At 42.6% G+C, this 19,011-nt stretch overlaps 1 protein-coding gene across 4 annotated transcripts in view; it reads left to right on the top strand.

The window, feature by feature from the left end:
• Positions 1-19,011, top strand: part of BSN (bassoon presynaptic cytomatrix protein) — a 206,362-nt gene that overhangs the window by 39,571 nt on the left and 147,780 nt on the right. For all 4 annotated transcript variants that reach the window (XM_081185800.1, XM_081185801.1, XM_081185798.1 and 1 more), the window contains exon 3: positions 9,586-10,422. In XM_081185800.1, coding sequence (XP_081041926.1) covers positions 9,586-10,422 — 837 coding nt within the window. The remainder of the gene's footprint in view (positions 1-9,585; positions 10,423-19,011) is intronic.

Here is a 19,011-nt window from a genome sequence, read left to right as displayed (position 1 = left end):
TCCGTATATGTTATGTACTGAAGTTCTCACCCTGGCAACCAGGGGTATTGTGTATATAGTTTTCACTCAGGTCCACATCAGTTAATTTGGGCGGGAAACCCTGGGTTGTTGTTGTTGTTACAATGTTGACAGCCGGCTGCCTATAAAAGCAGGCCGGCTGAGCAGTTCAGTTCAGTTCAGTTCCAGCTTACTTATAAAGAAGTACTTGGAGACATCTCTGTGTCGTCTGCTATGTCCACCCACTTTTTAATATTGGTGACAAAGGTGGGATGGATGGACAGCAGAGCACAGCCAGATTCGGACACTCACTGAGTGGAATCACTGAGCTGAAACACTGAGCGAAATCACTGACCAGAACCCAATTCAGAGCTGACCGTACTGGCTAGAGCACTGGGTTCCATCCTTCGCCCTCCACATCAGCATCGGAGCCATGGCTTCACTCATGCCTCTACTGCCATTTGTCCCAGCCTTTGAATCATGGGACTCATACCTTTCTCAGTTCAATTGCTATCTCCAAGCAAACGAGCTGACGGAAGGGTCAGAGGAAACTGCTAGCAGGTCATCAGAGGTTTTTGGTGATGTGTCAGCTAGGGATGGAGAAGGAATTTGTTTGTTCCACTTTTTGCAGGTGACCAGCTTGATCTGACATTCCCAAATTTGTTTGTGGATTGGAACACAAATCCCAGTCAGAATACAGTGGTACCTCAGGTACCTCGGGTACAGACGCTTCAGGTTACAGACGCTTCAGGTTACAGACTCCGCTAACCCAGAAATAGTACCTCGGGTTAAGAACTTTGCTTCAGGATGAGAACAGAAATTGTGCTCCAGCGGTGAGGCGGCAACGGGAGGCCCCATTAGGTAAAGTGGTACCTCAGGTTAAGAACCGTTTCAGGTTAAGAACGTACTTCCAGAACGAATTAAGTTCTTAACCCGACGTACCACTGTACTCACTTCTCCAGATTTTGGATGTTTCAGGGAGCAAAAATTATGCACAGCAAGCTGTCATTCATTCATCAGTCATATTATACTAGCCGTTGATAAAAGTAGATAAAGGTTCAATATAAAAGTTTCATCAAACGAATTACATTATAGGGGGAAAATACTAAAATACAATTGTGTGTGAGTGAGGGAGATCTAGAACAATAATATCTCAATTTAAACTGAACCAAACGGATTTGTTATCTGCTTAGGAGTTCCCTACATTAACTGCCCTGATCTTTTCCATTTCTTCCTTTTGAGATTTCCTTGCTGCTAAGGCATGCAGCACTGACAATAATTGACAAAAGGGTAAGTCTATTCTAATAAGCAGATGATTTACTAATCAAAATAGGTTATTTAAGCTAGGTTATTTCTCAAGTATTTCCCCTTGACCAATCATATGAGGGATATTTCAGTACATAGTGAATTACATTCTCTGTTTGATTCAAATTACAAATACAAATCCATTGGGAGATAGGAACCTGTTTGTATGTGCCATCCAACATAACAGAAGGCATTATCTGTAAGCATAGTTCAAGAAAAGCAGTACACAAGAAAAATAATGCCAAATCTTCAAGTTATCTAGGTATTTGATGATGCTTTTAAAAAAAAAGGGGGGGGGAGCTGGCCAGGGATAGCTCAGTATATGCATTGAATTTGCCTGAAGAAGGACTGCTAGGAATTCTGTAACTATGCTTTGCACTTTCTCCAGCCTGGTGCTGTTGTTCTTGGGTCTGCTTTTAGTCATATTTTGTAATAGCCAGTTTCCTTTTATACTTTGAATTGTCTTGTGATTTTGTATTCCTTAAAATTAACCAATTACTATTTAACTGTAATCATAGGCCTTGGATAGGCCTCAGTATGCTTAACCATCTGGCCATATTTCATGCTACTTATATTTTGCTTTTATAAGATAAGTCAAAAAGTTTCCTGTTGCCTAGAAGAGTTGGGGTGGTCATAGCTTAGTAACAGATTTAGCGATTTGGGGAGGGGCATCTTTTCAAAGATCCACATGGGGGTGCAAGGTTGAGGAGGTCAATCAATCCTGCTTTGTTTCCCCAGGATGTCCATAGGAGCATACTGGGGAAATGTAAATCTGTGCAAACAAATCCTGAGGAATTGGACAGAGTGGTTGAACTGATTTGCATAGTACAGTGGCACCTCAGGTTACATATGCTTCAGGTTTCATACGCTTCAGGTTACAGACTCCGCTAACCCAGAAATAGTACCTCGGGTTAAGAACTTTGCTTCAGGATAAGAACAGAAATCGTGCTCCGGCGACGTGGTGGCAGCAGGAGGCCCCATTAGCTAAAGTGGTGCTTCAGGTTAAGAACAGTTTCAGGTTAAGAACAGACCTTCGGAATGAATTAAGTACTTAACCCAAGGTACCACTGTACTCAGTATATATGTTGTAGTGCTCACTGAGTAACTAAACAAAACAAACAGTGCTTGGGCAACTTTGAGAGATTTCTAATTCAGTCATAGGTGAACAGATTTTTGTTATTATCAGGGGCCTCTCTGTGTGATCTGACCAAAGTTCAGTTAAGAGCCAAAATAAAAACTTACATTTTAATGCAACCTATAGAGAAAGAACTCTTCCCTGCTCTCTATTTTTTATTATTTTGTGAGGTTCTTTTGCACATTTTGCACAAAATGTTTTTAGCAGGATGCTGGAGAACACAATTTGCATTTTACATAAGATAATATGAATACCATCTGATTCTATTTCATTTTCTGTCTCTGAAATTAATTAATGATTTAAGGATTTTTGTCTTGAGAGTTTCTCTGCCATAGCTGAATATATACTCAATAATCTTCTGTTTATGACTCCACGACAAGTTCTACAGTAACCATTTCTGGTGAAGTTTTCAGCAAACTATGGACGTAGCCAAGAGGGGCCAGGGATGGGCAGCTGGCCCCCTAGATCAAGTAAAACAATAGAAATACTTAACTAACTGACCAATCACGATGATTCTGCTCCCCCAACATAAGTCCTTCCCCCCCAACAAAAATCCTGGCTACGCCCATGTAGCAAATGGCAATTTTATATGGAAAATGACCAAGTCATGGAGCAAAATGTAACATGAATAATCAATTAATGATAAGACATATGGGTAATGAAAAATTCAAGCTATAAAATAAATATATGTAACACCCAATAAGCAACCAGAGACTCTTGTGTGAATGGAAATATGAAACAATACAGAACTAAATTTCAGCAAGGTTGAGCTACCAATATGAATCATTAAGGCTGATATGCCTATCAATGCGATGAATAGATACAGAAATCCCATGCATCCATAGATCCATAGAGGTATAGAAACATCAAGTCAAGGACAAATAGACTGAAAAACAGTTTCTATCCAAGAGCTGTGGCCTTTTTGAATGCTGTAACTCGATAGTGAGATCTGGGAGTTTTTGGGGGTGGGTGTGGGTGTGGTTGGAAGGTGGTTTGTTTGGTTGTTGTTGTTTTGCTTTTACTGTTTTTAAGGGATGGCATCCAATTTCGTTGCACTTGTGCAATGTTGCACTAGTGTAATGACAATAAAGAATCTATCTATCTATCTATTTACTGTACAGATTTCATGCAGAAATACAACTAATGTTGTTATCCAGTAGTATAGATAACCTTGTTTAAAATCTCTGGTACATATTTTTGTTTCAGTACTTCCTCAGAAGCTGCTGTTTGGATGGCAGCCAAGATTGGCTCTTCCCAAGATACTACTGAGTACATAACAACATAACAATGCAATATTAAAAATAAATAAAATAAACAGCAAGCTGCAGCCAAACAATAGACAATGTTATGAACTTTACCTGTAGCCTTCCAACAAAATTTCAAAGCTGAAAACAATTCTCTAAGGGAATAATTATTCCTGAATTTATAACTGGAAGAACTCTATATGGTAAACGAGCATGAGGAAGAGATAATCTGTAAACTGGAAGCTTCAGCCCTATAAATGTTTTGCTGGCCCGGGCCCAGTAGAGATATGGATGGGACAGGGCAGTTATGATATTAGTTGCAACAAACCACAAGACAACAATATTGGGATTTTACAGGCCACAACTTTATTGATTACAGATGTTAGCAGGTTTTGGCATCAGCATTGTGTGTGTATCCTAACATCAACCAGCCTAATTGCTGATAGATACTTGAGAGGGTTAACCAAGGTTAAGGGTCACCCTATCACACGTACATCAAATCAGGGTGGCCCCACCCTTAAGATCACCATTTTGGTGAGCTATGGTCCATCAGCCCCTTTTCGGGCATCAGGACAAAGCACCGCCCCCAGGATCCTGTTAAAGGGATACCGTTATCCCAATGTCAAACTGAAGTTAGGTCTTCCCTCTGGCCTGCTCCCAAGCCACAACCTTTAGCTTGCCTGTGAAAATTGAGAGGTGTTTTACAATGTGTGCTTTTCATGTGAATAATAATCTGTATGGGGGGACGGTTATTGTTTTGTTTGTTATTACGTTGTGTATTTTTGCGTTTTTATACTGTAAACTGTCCTGTGATTCTTTGTTGAGGGGCAATATTTAACTTTAATTTTAACAAAATCAGCTAATGGTTGGCCTCCAGCTCTCAGTAGCCTGGTATTAGCTGTGTTAATGTAGACAGCTTTATGTGGGGAAGTACAGCAAGGTGAAAACAATAGTGCGCCCATGGCGGGGCAATGAGTTCAAATTTGAAGATGCATTCCGTTTTCAGGAAGGAGCTGCAAAGCAGCCTCTGTCAGTACATTGCACTGCAGTAGGCCAGAAGACTTTTTGCCTGTAAGCTCAGAAGTAGCAGCATTGTTTGTAAAAGGAGGCCCTGAAGAGACATGTGTTGCGGCCTTCAGCTTGGGAGGGATGTGTAAATATGTGGACCCACACAGACTAACACTGTTTTGTGTGAATATCTTGATGCCGACATGCGCTAAGGTTATAAAATGTAAGTCTGTTTACTCAGAGCCGTTTGCTCTTTCTAGTATAATATCTGTTGTGTAAAGCATCAGAATTGTACCCTCCAGCTAAACCCCCTCCCCCCCTCCTGTACAAAAATCCAATGTCTTTATGTGTTTGCTTCTGCTTCAGGCATAAGGTACCAGTGAATGAAAACAATTTTGAGCACCAGTGATCCTTGTTGCCTTCAGGCCACCCTCCTCCCTCTCAAGTTGCTATTTTAATTCTGAGAAAGACAAAGAGTGACTAGCCAGGGCCCTGAGGCTTCTTGTTTGTTCACGTGCCTGTCCCATGGCCCTTTTCAGCACAGCACCAAAAAGCACCCTAAATGCTGTTGCCTTGATTGAGAGGGCTGATGTTGAAGGTGTGCTGTGTTGGCTGCAATTTTTTTAAGACAGCAAAGGGAAAGAAGCCTAGAACTGCAGAGAATACATCTACACTCACTGTGGGCAGGCTTTCCTACATTTCTTGCTTGCAAAGCAGCGAAGAAAGACCTGCCTGCACGCACGTGCTCAGACCTTTTGGTTTTTTCCAGGAGCCAAAGGACAAAGAACATCTAAATGGGATCTAGTGAGGCATCAAATCACACAAGAAGTATTTCTTAATGAACTGGAAGGGTTGTCCTTTTGCCTTGGGCTGGGTTGCTGGAGGAACGTTTTGCAGATTATAATTGACAGCTCAGTGTCTTGATTGGAAGACCTGCTCTCAGATAACAGAGGTGTTGTGCTGTCTAGTTTCTGAATGTGTGTGTGTGTGCGCGCGCGCAGGGTGGGGGGCATTCTTTATTAGCTCTGTTTTCTGGAAGTTCCCCCTCTAAAAGTTCAGCCCCTATAAAACTGATTTCTGTTGGTTAGTGATTATAGGATGGGGAAGCTGTAGCAGGAATCCAGGCCTTTAAAATCACTGGGACTAGGATGGGTTTAATTCTGCTTTCAGAGTTATGGAACCCTCTTACATACAACTGTATATCATGGTTAGTAGCAGTGCTTTTTTCCTGGGGATACGCAGGGGTACGCCTACCCCTAAACATTTCGTGAATCTAAGTTTGGCCTCATTAAGGGGCAGTATTTCAATATGAGTAGGAAACTGAGAGTACCCCTAAACTTTTTTTTTAAAGAAAAAAAGCACTGCTTAGTAGGTATGATTTTCTGTGGGTAGGGTTTTTTTTTGTAAATAGTGACTTTATTGGACAATTCCTGCATTTTTTCATAAATCACACAGTTTCTCATCTTTGGACTACAAATGCGGTTGCACAGAAACCTATAGCCTTGATTATGATTTAAAGACTGGTTTAGGTTGCAGTCTTAATGCATACTGACCTGGCAGTGAGTCCTGTTGAACTCAATGATCCTTCCAAGTAAACATTTATAGGAGTGAGTTGCCAGTCATGCAAAAGATGTCTGTATTGTGTTCATTGCAGTTGTGCCATTTTAAGATACTAAATCAATAGAATGAAGAATGAATGAAGTTAATAGGCTTGCAGGGGGTGGGTTGAGGGGCCAGTATTTTTCTTCTTCTTCTGGAAGCCTAATCAAGGTAAACAACACATCACAGACATTTGCATTTAATACAGCCTTGTTAGTCAGTTTGTGATCAGTAAAGTTTGAATGGAGATGCAGCAGGTGAATAGGGGTACTTACCCCTTTCCTCCCCAGTTTTTCTGCACCAAATTCTCCAATCCTTCTCTAGCTTCCTTTTCAAATGTAGACAAACTGGGCAGTTGTCAGGTACAGTTGGGTGGGGTGTTGCTTGCAGAGATGACAACACTTTGAGCTGGAACATCTAGTTCAATCTCACCTAGTGCTGCTGTCTTAGTGCAGCCTTTTCAGCTCTCCTGCTAAGTAAAGCAATTACTAACTGCTGCGTCAGCGTCACTGGAAGCATCTCTGATAAGTGTGCTATTTCACAGATTGGTATATAGCTACCAGTTGCTTTGCAGATGCTTTTTGACACACAGATGTGGTTGGTTGAGTACTGAAAATCACAGGAATTTAGCTTTCTCCTTTTGCATATATCAAGGCAAGGGCTGTTTTGATTGATTATGAAGCATTTCCTCCAGTTTTTCTTCTCTCTCTCTTTCTCTCTCTTCCTGAGGCAGCCTATTTTTATTGTTGTGATTTTTGTACCAGTGTAAAAGGAACACAAGAAGCAACCGTGAACACAAGAAGCAATTGTCCCAGAAAGCAGGCAAAATTAATACATTCTACACACACAATTCCCTGGCACATACAAAGCTGTTTTTCACTGAGGCATTGGTTCGTATTGCATAACATTGTCTGTTTTTACAGGCAACATTTCAGGGTCTCAGGCGGTGGTGTTTTTGAGCATTGCTATCTGATATCTTTAACTGAAGATTGAACTCAGGACCATTCTGCATACAAAGCATTGCTCTCCTACTGGGCAACAGCCTTTTCACTACTGATGAACCATTTTATTAATGCAGTACTGCATTTTTGTAATAGTTGATTTTGAAAAATTATATAGGAAGTGAAGGATATCTGTAATTGTAAGCTATTTTGTGTATCTCTTCATCCATTTTCAAACTGGTGTTGTCAAATAAGTGTCTCTGGCAGGTGGATGAAAATGGCAGTCTTTTTTGTTCCTGACTCTGCTACTGCCTTATTGGTTGGTTTGTTTTCTCAGTGGTGAGAAAGGTTTTACCTCACCTCCTCATTTTTGAAAAGTCTGCTTACAGCCTTTCAAAGCTATGAAATGTTGAAACTAAAATGGCTGTGCATTCTGCTCTGATTCACATAGTATTAGGTCTGTGGGTAAAGAACCAGAAGGGCAAGTTTCCCAAGGTTAAATGAAAAAGTAGATTCCGTTTCTTTCGGAGTGATCAGTTGCAAAGATCGTCACACTTGCACCCCTTGAAGTCTTCGTATCAGCAGTAGCATTTCAAGAGTTCTAGAACTGCCAGGGCCCAAATGTGTGACTCCTCCAGCGCTTTAGCCCCAGAAGATGAACTGGTACTTAATCATGGGCTGAGGATCCTCAGTTTGGAAATAGTTTGGGACCAGGGGGGCTGGCAAGCAGTAAGAGTTCAGGGAGATTGGGAGGATAGGATTAAAATGGTGGTGTTTAATACATGCTTTGGGTTTCTTGGGTTAGAAGAGCAACTATATGCATTGCTGCTGCCCTAACTGTCTCAGCCTTACTCTGAAATTCTCAGCTATTATTTTCCTGTATTGTAAACCTTTCTTGACTGCGCTGCTTTTTAGGACTGCAATTGCTTGCCTAAGAAAATCTCCAGTTTATGAACTGTGATTATCCAACAGTGTGTTATATATTAATATTTGTACAGTCACATGGTGTCCTGGGGATTCAAAGAATCAAAAGATTTGCAGCTCCCATAAAGCCTCTTTAATTAACTTGATTCAGATATTATTGTGTCACTGGGTATCTCTCTCATGGGGAGAATGTTTCAGTTGTTAGTACTTAGCCAAGGCATGTCACAGTTTTCATTTTGTATCTAGGGGTTTCACATGTATTGAGTGAAAATGTGTCTTGCTTCCAGTCAACCATATATGTCTGGTGAGGAAGGCTGAACCTTTCCATCTTGCCTCTGAGATGCTGCTGTGTTTGCTTTCCAGAGCTTTGAAAGGTTGTAGAATGTAGTAAAGCTTAATCTTTTCAGTCAACGACCAACCTGGCAGCAGTGTGCAAGTCATGTTGTCTGGGTATACATAGTACTACATGATTTTCACATGCTGCTGCCAGGGTTGGCCATTCATTGAACAAGTTTTCCCAGATAAGCCAGTGCATTGGAGAATACTGAGCTGAACAGTGCCACTAAACTAAGTCTCACTCATACTTGTAGGTGGCCTCCTTGGCACCACACAGGGGTGCTGTGCTCCCGCTTAGGCTGTGTTCATGCTTGAACTCAGGGGCGGAGGAAGGGGTGTGTGGTAGGGCTGGTCTGCCCCAGGTGTCAACAATGAGGGGGGTGACAAAATGCCAGGCGACACTCACCGCAGGGCCTGCAGTGCGCGCAGACCCTCTCCTGGGAGAGACGCAGTGGCTTGGGCACACACAGGCTCCGCACTGCCCAGACGGTTCGCCCACTGCCTCTCCACCAGCTGTAGGGCGGCTGAGTGGGAGGAGACAGGCAGACTCTGGAGGCCCCGCGGTGAGCCTCGCCCCTATGGATGGTGCGCCCCAGGCGGCTGAGCGGCTTCCTCCGCCATTGCTTGAACTGATAACACCAGATGGAGGCCAGCTACGTTGCCACTGCCATTTGCTTGATAATACCAGCTTTAAAATGTTCACACAAACAATGTGGCATGGCTGTGATGATGTTGGGGGACTTACATGCTCCTCAGTCCCACATTCTCCTCGGATGCTTAGGCCGAGGCCTTCATCAGACATGAACTAGGTCCTAGAGACAAATTTATGCTGGATGTATTAGAGACAGAGATTTCACTGGAGGCCTTGAAAGAAAAGAAATAGTTGACAGATGGACCCCTGATGCTTATTGGGTAGCAAAATATCTTTCTGGAGAAAGAGTTTATAGACATGTACTGAGTCTGTTTTGTTTATTGGGTGGAAAAGAAACATTCAACAAGGGACAAAGGTTCTGTGTTCTCATGTTGCCAGTCTAGCTGTCTGAAGACCGAGTTGTGCATGTATCCTTATGGGCTTTTCTTTGTTTTTGTCTTCTAGGTGCAAGAGTGGTTATGTTTAAATTGCCAGATGCAGAGAGCTTTGGGGATGGACATGACCACTGCGCCCCGTTCCAAAAGCCAGCAGCAGCTACATTCCCCGGCACTTTCTCCTTCCCATTCCCCAGCCAAACAGCCACTGCCCCATGTGGCACCAGGACCAGAGAAACAACCAGGAACTATGCAGCCAGGCCCCAGGCCAAGTGCTGGTGTCATGCAGCCTGAGACCCCCAAACCACCCCCCGCTTCAGCCCAGAGGGAACCACCCAGCCAAGCCCAGCCAAAACCTGCTGCTCCTCAGGAAGTGGTGAGGTCTTCCCCTCAGCATCAGCAAGCAAAGCCTTCATCCACTGATCAGAGAAAGACTGTGGGAGACTCTCCAGCTAAGACTTCGGCCCCTGCCCCCAGTGCTGGGGCGCAAGAGCAGCCCCAAGAGGGCCTCACTGGTAAACTCTTTGGATTTGGGGCTTCCCTTTTGACCCAGGCAAGCACACTCATGTCTGTCCAGCCAGAGGCCACCCCACCAAGTCAGCAGTCCCCTGGCAAAGTGCCTCCGAAAATTGTCTTCAGCGATGCCAGCAAAGAAGCTGGTCCTAAAGCCCCAGGCTCCACACCTGGAATGCAGGGTAAGGCTGGAACTGTCCCGGCTGCAAAGCAAGCAAAAGCAGAACAAGTAATTAAGCCAAAGGAAGTGCCGAAAGCAAGGGTCTTGTGCCCCCTCTGTAAAGCAGAGATCAACGTGGGCTCCGGTGAACCCTCCAACTATAATACCTGTACATCCTGTAAGCAGCAGGTCTGCAACATGTGTGGATTCAACCCAACACCTCATCTGGTGGAGGTAAGGCTCTTCATTTAATTTTTAACAGTGTTGAAAAGCAGTGCATTTCCTGTGGCTGGTTTCAATATAGATAAGGATATGGTTGATATGGATATGAATGGCAGTGCATGTTTTGATTGGTTTGATGGGGGAAATTAACAACTATTCTCATAGGAAAACAAATGCAGAAAGGAACCTTATGTAGTTTCCCTCTTGCTCCTCCAAAATTTGGTTTTTGAAGAGACTGAGGGGAACAAAGCGATCATGTTTTCTTGGCCTGTGAGAGGATGAGGGTCCCTGTGAAAGTAGCACTGTGACAGCAACGGGCAAGTAATTTTTTATTTTGTTTAGTTTCTGAGCACAAAAGCATCAAGCCTGGGTAAGAAGGAGCTGCTCTGGATTTGGTTGCATTTGGTTTGGATACCAAGCTGAAATGACAGAATGCTTTGCAACTTGCTGGGATAGATCCTGATGATAATTATTTGATTGTCAAAGAGTTGATGGAGTAACGGCCTTGCCTAGTGAGTACATGAAGGCTGGAGTTGACTTGATGGACCTTTTCCTTGTGGGTAAGGGCAGAAGAATGTAGGTAGGGAAAGGTCTTAAGGTACCCAAGCCTTGTATCACCACACAGATATCTCTTTCCTGTTCTGCAATATGGAAATGGTTACGAATGCATATTCTGGTCTTGGGTTTCTGAAGTTTAAAGGAAATATGATAGTAGATGAGTCATCCATCATTTTGTTAAAAAAAGGCTTTGATTTGCACCTGGAAGATGTCATGCTGCTTTCATAGGTAATCAGTTTCAGCATGAACTGTAAATGGTGAATTTCCTAGGAAGATGGTGTAGTCATACCCTTTACATCTAATTGGAAATGTATGTGAAGTCCTCCAGTTCTGCTAGAATCTAATGGATCATTGCAAAAATCACCATGGGGCAATGTTGGCTCTTTCATGAGTCCAGACCAGAGGCACAGAACCTGAGAGTTCTCAATTAATTTACCATCTATCTGATAATGCTCAGCATAGTAGGGAGCTTATAACTAGAGGTTATAACTACAGAGAACTGAGTCACATGGCTTGGATCTATTATCCACCCAGTCTCTAGTATGGATCGTATATTTTTTATTGGTGGAAATTGAGGTTGGAAAATGCACAGTAAGCACAAGCCTGCCTCTTAGTGCACAATATTAAGAAGATTGATTTATAGGATTTTACAAAAGTAATCTATTTGGAAGCAATTTTGTTTCTTCTAAACCACTTTTACATCTTTTTGGAGATATAAAAAAATTCCATTCTAAATCATAAAATTGGGTTAAAGTTGGTGTTATTTAAATCAGATTAAAAGTTACTGTGACATACGCATAAAAAATCTGATCAGCGTTTATGGCACAGCAGTGCCTTTTGATTTTCAGGGCATTATTTCAGGAGATGGTTTTGGGGGCTGGTCCTAAAAGTCTTACTCTTTTTAAAAATTCTTCTTCAGCAATGTAAAGTCAGGGATCTGTGCAGTTCCTGATGCTCTGGGAACTGGAACTGATACCTGGGCAGCAGATGGCTTCTCAATTAGCACAGAAGCAGCACTGTGACCGTGTTGTGGGGTGCTGCACCGCTGTGGGTACATATGCTGCTTGGATGGGACATAAAATCCAGTCCGTGATTACCTGGCTCGAATCCAAGTACCATTTAGCCCTCCCTGCACCCTTCATTTCCCCAAAGGGGGAAAAGAGCTATCTTGAAATTTCAAGTGTACATAGATGTTTCTCACAACAACTTTAAGTGGCTTCTGGTTTACTTTAACTACTACTGTCAAACAGCTGTCACCTCCCACACAGCAAAAGAGTGCTGCATTTTAGTGGTGGCGTTGAAATGCCTGTGTGGGTGTGATGCTACCACGGAAGTTGCAAGACTAGTAGTGTACTGCATTATTATATAGCTCTATACACAGGAAGCCCAAAGGCCCCTTATTTTAACCTGCCAAGCTGCACCCCTAAATGACCCCAAAAGAGTACACTAATCCTAAGTAGGAAGTTCAAACCATCTACAACAAGTATGAAATTGCAAGCAAGTGTGTTTTTTATTTTTAAGCATCACACTAGCTTTCTCTGGGAACTCTCACCTTGTTTTCCTTGTCCGATAAAAAAAATGGCTTAAATAGTGTAATCATGTGAATTAGGTAATGACATTTCTTTGCACGGAGCAGTGACTTTGTAACATTGGTGCAATGAAGTCAGCAACAGCTTCATAGCATTTGAATAGTAATGTCAGGGACTGGGGGACCCTTTTAAAACCCCACATAGCTCAATGTTGCATGTGAGAGGAGATGAACAAGGAGCAAGAGAGGATGCCAAATTACATTTTACAGAATGTAAAACCTTGACTGAAGCAGCACAGTGCAGATGGGAACATTCCATAGGAGCAAGACACAGCCAAGTTCCGATGAAGGGATGAGCCATTGGTTAAAAATGGGGCAACGAATAGCAAGGGGAAGTAGGAAGGGTTTCAAATGTATATGGTTAGCTCCTTACAGTAGAAGATGCCTCTACCTTCACCTCCACCTTGGCAGTTGAACGGGTGTGCCACCCCTTAAGGGGTGCTGCTTCAGGCGGCTCCCTCATCCTGCCTCATGGGCAGTCCAGCTCTCCTAACAGCCAATAAATCAGCAAATCTCTGACACTATAAAGTTTGGGGTATTCCCACTTCTGCAGTGTTTTATGTAAACAAAATAACTCCATAGGAGTCTAGAACTGCATGCCTAATGTTTGAAATAGGCTGCTACTGCCAAATTCTGAGTTATTTATGAATGCTGAACAAAAATGCAGGTTTTTAAAAGATGCAAATTCCACCAGCAGGTGCGGAGGGGAGAATTTAAGGCTTTCCTCCCCTGCTTCAGTCCTGAGGACAATCCTTTTACTAAACCTAGTATTTGCTTTGGGGAAGAAATTCCCCATTGGCACCAAGAGAATACAGGGATGAGTACTGTGCTCTACAAAAAGATATGCAGCAGTCTGCCCAAACAGGCAGTTTGTAGCCATGTATAAGCATGGTTCACTGAAGAAAAGAGGCGGGGAATTAAACTGTATATCACTCTTGCTAACCTAGCAAGGTTGGGAAAGTAAGGAACCATTAAAACTGCTTGCTCGTTGGATTGTTCATTTCACCATTCTCTCCGTCAACTCCTAATGAATAAGCTGGCAGAATAAAAACCTGTTCAGTCATATATTGATTAAAATTTACATTTGTATAATAGTTTTCCTTCTTTAATAGAAATGTAGCAATTGGCCTGCAAAAACAATGGTGCTGTAGTGCCAGAATGTATAGATGGCAATTGCCATCTATAGGAGCATGTTTGATTCCCTTGGGACAGAAGATCGGTGTTCCCTGCTGCTGCCCAAACTTAGAATTGTTAGGGAGCAAGGAAGATGTTGGCCTTTCTATGCAGCACCCCAAGGACCAATAGAGTGGACCTGGAGCACAGTCATCAACACTAAACTTGCCTTTTACTTCTTTTATTCTTTGCATTTATGCCCCACCCTCTCCCAAAGGAACTTGGGAAAACATAAATGAGGGTTTGCCCCCATTCTGTCCTCACAAGAATCCTGTGAGAAAAGCTGGCCCAGGGGCTGACCCAGAGTCACCCAGTGATTTTCAGAGCAGAATAGGAGTCCAACTGCAATCTTCTTAACCACACTATACCACCCTAATTCTGGGTGACTCTGCCCTTCTTGCCAGGTATAGGATGAAATCTTTACAGCATTGGTGCAAATTATTTGTTTGTCCTGTGGAGAAGATTAGAAGAATCTACACAGCTGACTCTATGATTTGTGCTTGTGGTGAGCTCTTCCACTATATAATTAGTTGTGCTCAGAAGCAAGCTCACTTGTAGGCATGTGAACTTGCCCGTTTGCTAAAATCAAAAATTAATGTTCAGCAAACAGTTCTGTCTGCTTGTGTAGCTGCTTGCCACACAAACAGAAACAGAGAATGTTAGGTGCACCACTGTGTATTTTTCTTTTATTTCAATATCTGCAAGATTATGCTAATTAAAGATTGATAAATAATAAACCAAAGACTACAGGCAATGTAAGTTTTCTGCACCAAAAAAGAAGGAAAGAAATGAAGGCAGTACTGTACTCCTGGAGAACTTTTATTTAAATCAGTTCTCTATAGCTATAACAGTGTTTGTTGTTAAAAGCAGACTTCACATTGTTCATGAAAGGTGCAGTGAGACAAAATAATGCTTGCTATTAGATTTTGCCTGTCATGCCCATACAATTTTAACAGCTCAGTCCAGTGGTGCTGGGTATAGGGGGCGAAGGGGGCTTCAGCTCTGCCAATACTTTTTGGCAGGGGGTAGCGCCCCCCCCAATATTGAGGGGGCTGCCCCCCCCACACTGCCGCAGCTGCATGCACGTCCCAGCGCCAGCCTCTGCCCAGCAACCCAGACTCCACACGGCTGGGACGAGCGTGGGCGATCTTTGCTTCACTCGTCCCAGCCATACCCCGGCTCCTGGGCTGTGGCCGGGACAAGCAAGCGCGGAGATGACCCTCCACAGGTCTTGTGGGTGGCTCACATGACGCATCACATGACTGCGCCCCCTTAATGTGGAGGGCAAGTCAGCACCCCTGGCTCAGTCCTAACTATACTTAGAAAACTTGGAAATACTATTGATTTTAACTGCAAGAGAGGTAGTCATGTTAGTTGCAGGAGAAACATAAAAGAGTCTTATGGCGCCTTCAAGATTAATTCATTTATTTTGGGACAAGCTTTTTTGAGCTACACCTACTCTAATCAGATACAGAAAGCAGCTGTTTGCTTTCACATTTAATTTGTGTAGTCCACATGATATTACCCTCAAAGAACACCAATCTTGATGTTGAGTAAATTTGGGTTTACCCAACAATGGACAATCAGGTAAGTTGGAGGGAACTGGACTCCAAGCTGTTCCACTTAGGGTTGCATACAATTAGTTTGTTTTGAGGTGAATAGATCTGTTGTTACTTTATGCTATGCCCCATTACATGGCAAAAGGCACAAGAGGATTGTCTCTGGCCACACTGCAGTTTAAATTACCTGCGGCCATGCCTCCTGATTGGATGGCGGGGCCACCCCTGGACAGGGCCCTAGCACCGGCAACATGGCCAGACAGCATCAAGGAGGGCGTCAGTCTCCACCCCCAGCCAGATCATTGCAGGGGCTGAGGCCCAGCCACAACGCTGCCCACCAGAGAAGGTGAGCAGACTTGTGCTATGCCCCATTACATACACACTGCTTCCTCAATGTTTTCATTTCTTTTCTGGCTGCGCTTGCAACTCTTTTCAGCTCGGAAGGAAGAAAGATTCATTGAACTCAGGGCATATAGCATTACATGCTGAATGTTTTAAAGAAGAGGAAAAATCTGATGGTGGCAGTGGGAGCCCTGTATATTAAATTTGGATGTCTGTTGGCTTCCTATGAAGCCAGAGAGCGGGAGGACAATTTAAAGGGCAACATGGGGAGATGGAAGGAGTTGCTGAATGCTTCCACTGAAAACTGCTTCTCCCCAGCTCTGTTCTTCCCAGTGAGACTCCCATGACTAGAAATAATCCCCTTTAAGTAAGACTGATATGTGACCCCAGTGTTAATTTGAAAAATAGTGAAAACATGAAAATGCAACACGTCTATGAAACACTGTTTAAACGGATGGTTCAGTGATGTGTTTGGTATAAGGAGTTCATCTGTTACATCTGAATTGAACTGAATAATGCTTTTTATCCCCTCCAAGTCAATTTCCATTATATTTTTTATAATATTGATTTTTTAAATCTCTTTGGAGGCAGCCATCTCCTTGTTCAAAGTACTTCAGTTGTCCATTTCTCTTGAATCTTATACTGTAGGAAACATTTTTACAGATTTTAAGCACGTTTTGCCTCCCTGAGCTGGATTGGATTTGCAGGAGATCCTCCAAGGCCTTTACTCGCTTTGCCAGAAGTGGAGGCATGGATTGCAGCTCTCACTTTTTCTGCAGGAGTGCTACACTGCAGCTCTTTCCCCCCCTCTTTAGCTGTTCTAGCTCTGCAGTCACCAAGGTCAGCAGATACAACTCCAAACACTCCAGAGGACTGAACTACTGAGGAAGATGAGCCCAATTTGAGCTGTTAAAAGATTATACATCCTTTGCTCCCAATGGAGGATGGATTCCTGTTTCAGAGGGGTGATGAACCCCTGTCTATAATGTACCTGCCACTATCACTGTTGAAAAGCAGTGTTATAGTGTTACAAGAGGAGCAGCCCCAATTTCTGACTTCATGTGTAAAGTGGTGATATACACACACAGTAGAATCATGTCTTGCTCAGGGTTTACTTTCTGAGGGGTAGTACGTAAAGCCAAAGTTATGTATATTCAAAACAATCCCCTGGAACCACCCCAGCACAAGCAATTTTACCTTCCAAAGCCGCACGAGATCTTGCAGGGGCTTCCAAGATTTTGTGAAGGCCTCCAGAACCCACAGGAGACCTTCCCGAGCCCGGTAAGCAAGGCGAGGAACTCTCTGACTTGCATACATTTAATATTAGTGTGATATTAGCTGGCCAGCCACCAGGCGCGTCAGGTTGCAGTTGCACAAGTTAAATCAGCACAAGTTGTGATCCTACTATACATGTGCGTATATGCCAAGGTTGCAGTCTTTTCCTGGGGAAGGAGGAACACTTGTGCAAATTAGGTATGTGGAGATATATGCAGTGTTACATAGTTTGCTGCGTGTGTGAAAGAAATCGTGCCATCTAAGTCTCCCTGCCCTAATATTCTGTACAGCAGAAAAATCCCCAGCAGATGCATATTCAAGCCCCAAAGGAGATTTCACAACCTCCCTCCCTAGACAGCTTCTTGTGTACAGCTAGAAAGTTGGCTGTTATTCAGATCTCTGGGGAGACCATTCAAGCAGCAGAAGCAGACCTATTTCAGGGTTGCTTTCCTAACCCCTTTCCCCTGGAGAGAGAATCCATGATAGCTCCGCAGCTCTCTCCATGGTGTATCACTATTCAGCCAATGGGAGGCAATGCCTCTCTTAATATATATGGCAAAAGGTCTGTCATTATTGTTGTTTATTAATTTTGCATAACTAACTATTATAGAAAATTAATCGAAGAAAAAATAGACTTGTCCCAGCTCTGACTGATTAAATATTTAGTTAGCAGTGCTAATACAGTCCCTTCCCAGAGCGCTTATAGTCTATATTAAACGGGCTGACAGGGATACACGGAGAGGTCATGGTTTGACAGAGAACTAGAAATGAGGTAAGGAAGAATTTGGACTACAAGGTAAGGTTAAGCTGTTTCTAGAAACACGTAGTGATGAAGCTAGTCTTGAGGAGGGAAGGAAGTGACTTGATGAAAAGGAGAGGGGGTATGATACAGTCGCTGAAAGTGTCATGGCAAGATTCACAGTGGAATAAAAAGCACACCAATAGCAGCTAATCTTGTTGGGATGTTGAAAGAGTGCAGGGGAAATAAGGAGAGATGTGAGGCATGGTATGCGGACAGAGATGTGGAGCAGCTTTGCAAATAGGGACTGGAGTGTTATAGAAGCAGTTATGTGGAAGTGTAAAGAGAGAGGAATGTGATCATAGCAATGGGATGACAACCTGAAACATAATAATAATAATAATAATAATAATTATTATTATTATTATTATCATTATCATTATCATTATTATTATTATTAATAAAGAGGGAAGATGTGTAGGAGCGAAAGCCAGAAATGTGGAGATTAGAACAATTTAGATAAGAGCTGACCCCAGCATGGACATGCTGTCCAGGTTATTCAAAAATGGAAAAATTATGGTTCTTAAAAGGGAATTTAATATCATGTCATCTAAACAAAAATATTGGAGCATTAAGAGGAAGACGTTGCTCGTGGTGAGTACATATGTAGGGCTAATGTCTTTATTGTATATTCAAATAGCAGAATGGGAGCAAATGAGTGGGTAATACATGTCATAGGTATTCTGGCTTGGGCGGGGTATAAATAATAAATTATTATTATTATATCAGTAGGCAAAGCCATATTCATTTTTGTGGGGAAAGTGGCAGAAACTGTTTACCAGGAAAATATCCTTATTTAAGGTAGGCAGCCATGCTCCTACTGTTTCTAGAGGAATACTATGGATTGGGTGTTCTCTTTTGGTTGACAGAACATTTCAAGCCAACATTTGCAATGCACACTACAGTCTGCATAGTTCAGTCTGTTGGAAATCTGAACAAATAGGAGGCTTCCATGGCAAATGGAGTGACTGAATTCCCATACATAGATATCATCCAGAATAGCAGCTTTCTGAACAAATCATATCTTAGTAGATATCTACAAAGAGATAAATAAAATCAATAGAATAAACATGTGCTTAGAAGAGGTTTTAGGGATGATGACTGTCTAGCACTGCCTTCTGCATTGCCTAAAGTCTTAGACAACTACCTTTTGGTTTTAAAGAGTAAATGAAAGAACATGCAAAAATAATCTGTGGCAGTACAGCCCTTCAGCTAATCAGATAAAGTGACATATGATTTGTGTCAAGCTTCTAGCAGAGAATATAACAGAATCTGAATCTGAAATAGTAAAGAGTGTTTGAAAGACA

This window comes from Podarcis bocagei, assembly GCF_964188305.1.
Source record: "Podarcis bocagei genome assembly, chromosome: 2".
Taxonomy (NCBI): Eukaryota; Metazoa; Chordata; class Lepidosauria; order Squamata; family Lacertidae; genus Podarcis; species Podarcis bocagei.
Note: the sequence above shows the minus strand (reverse complement) of the source record. Positions and strands in the feature narration are given on the sequence as shown.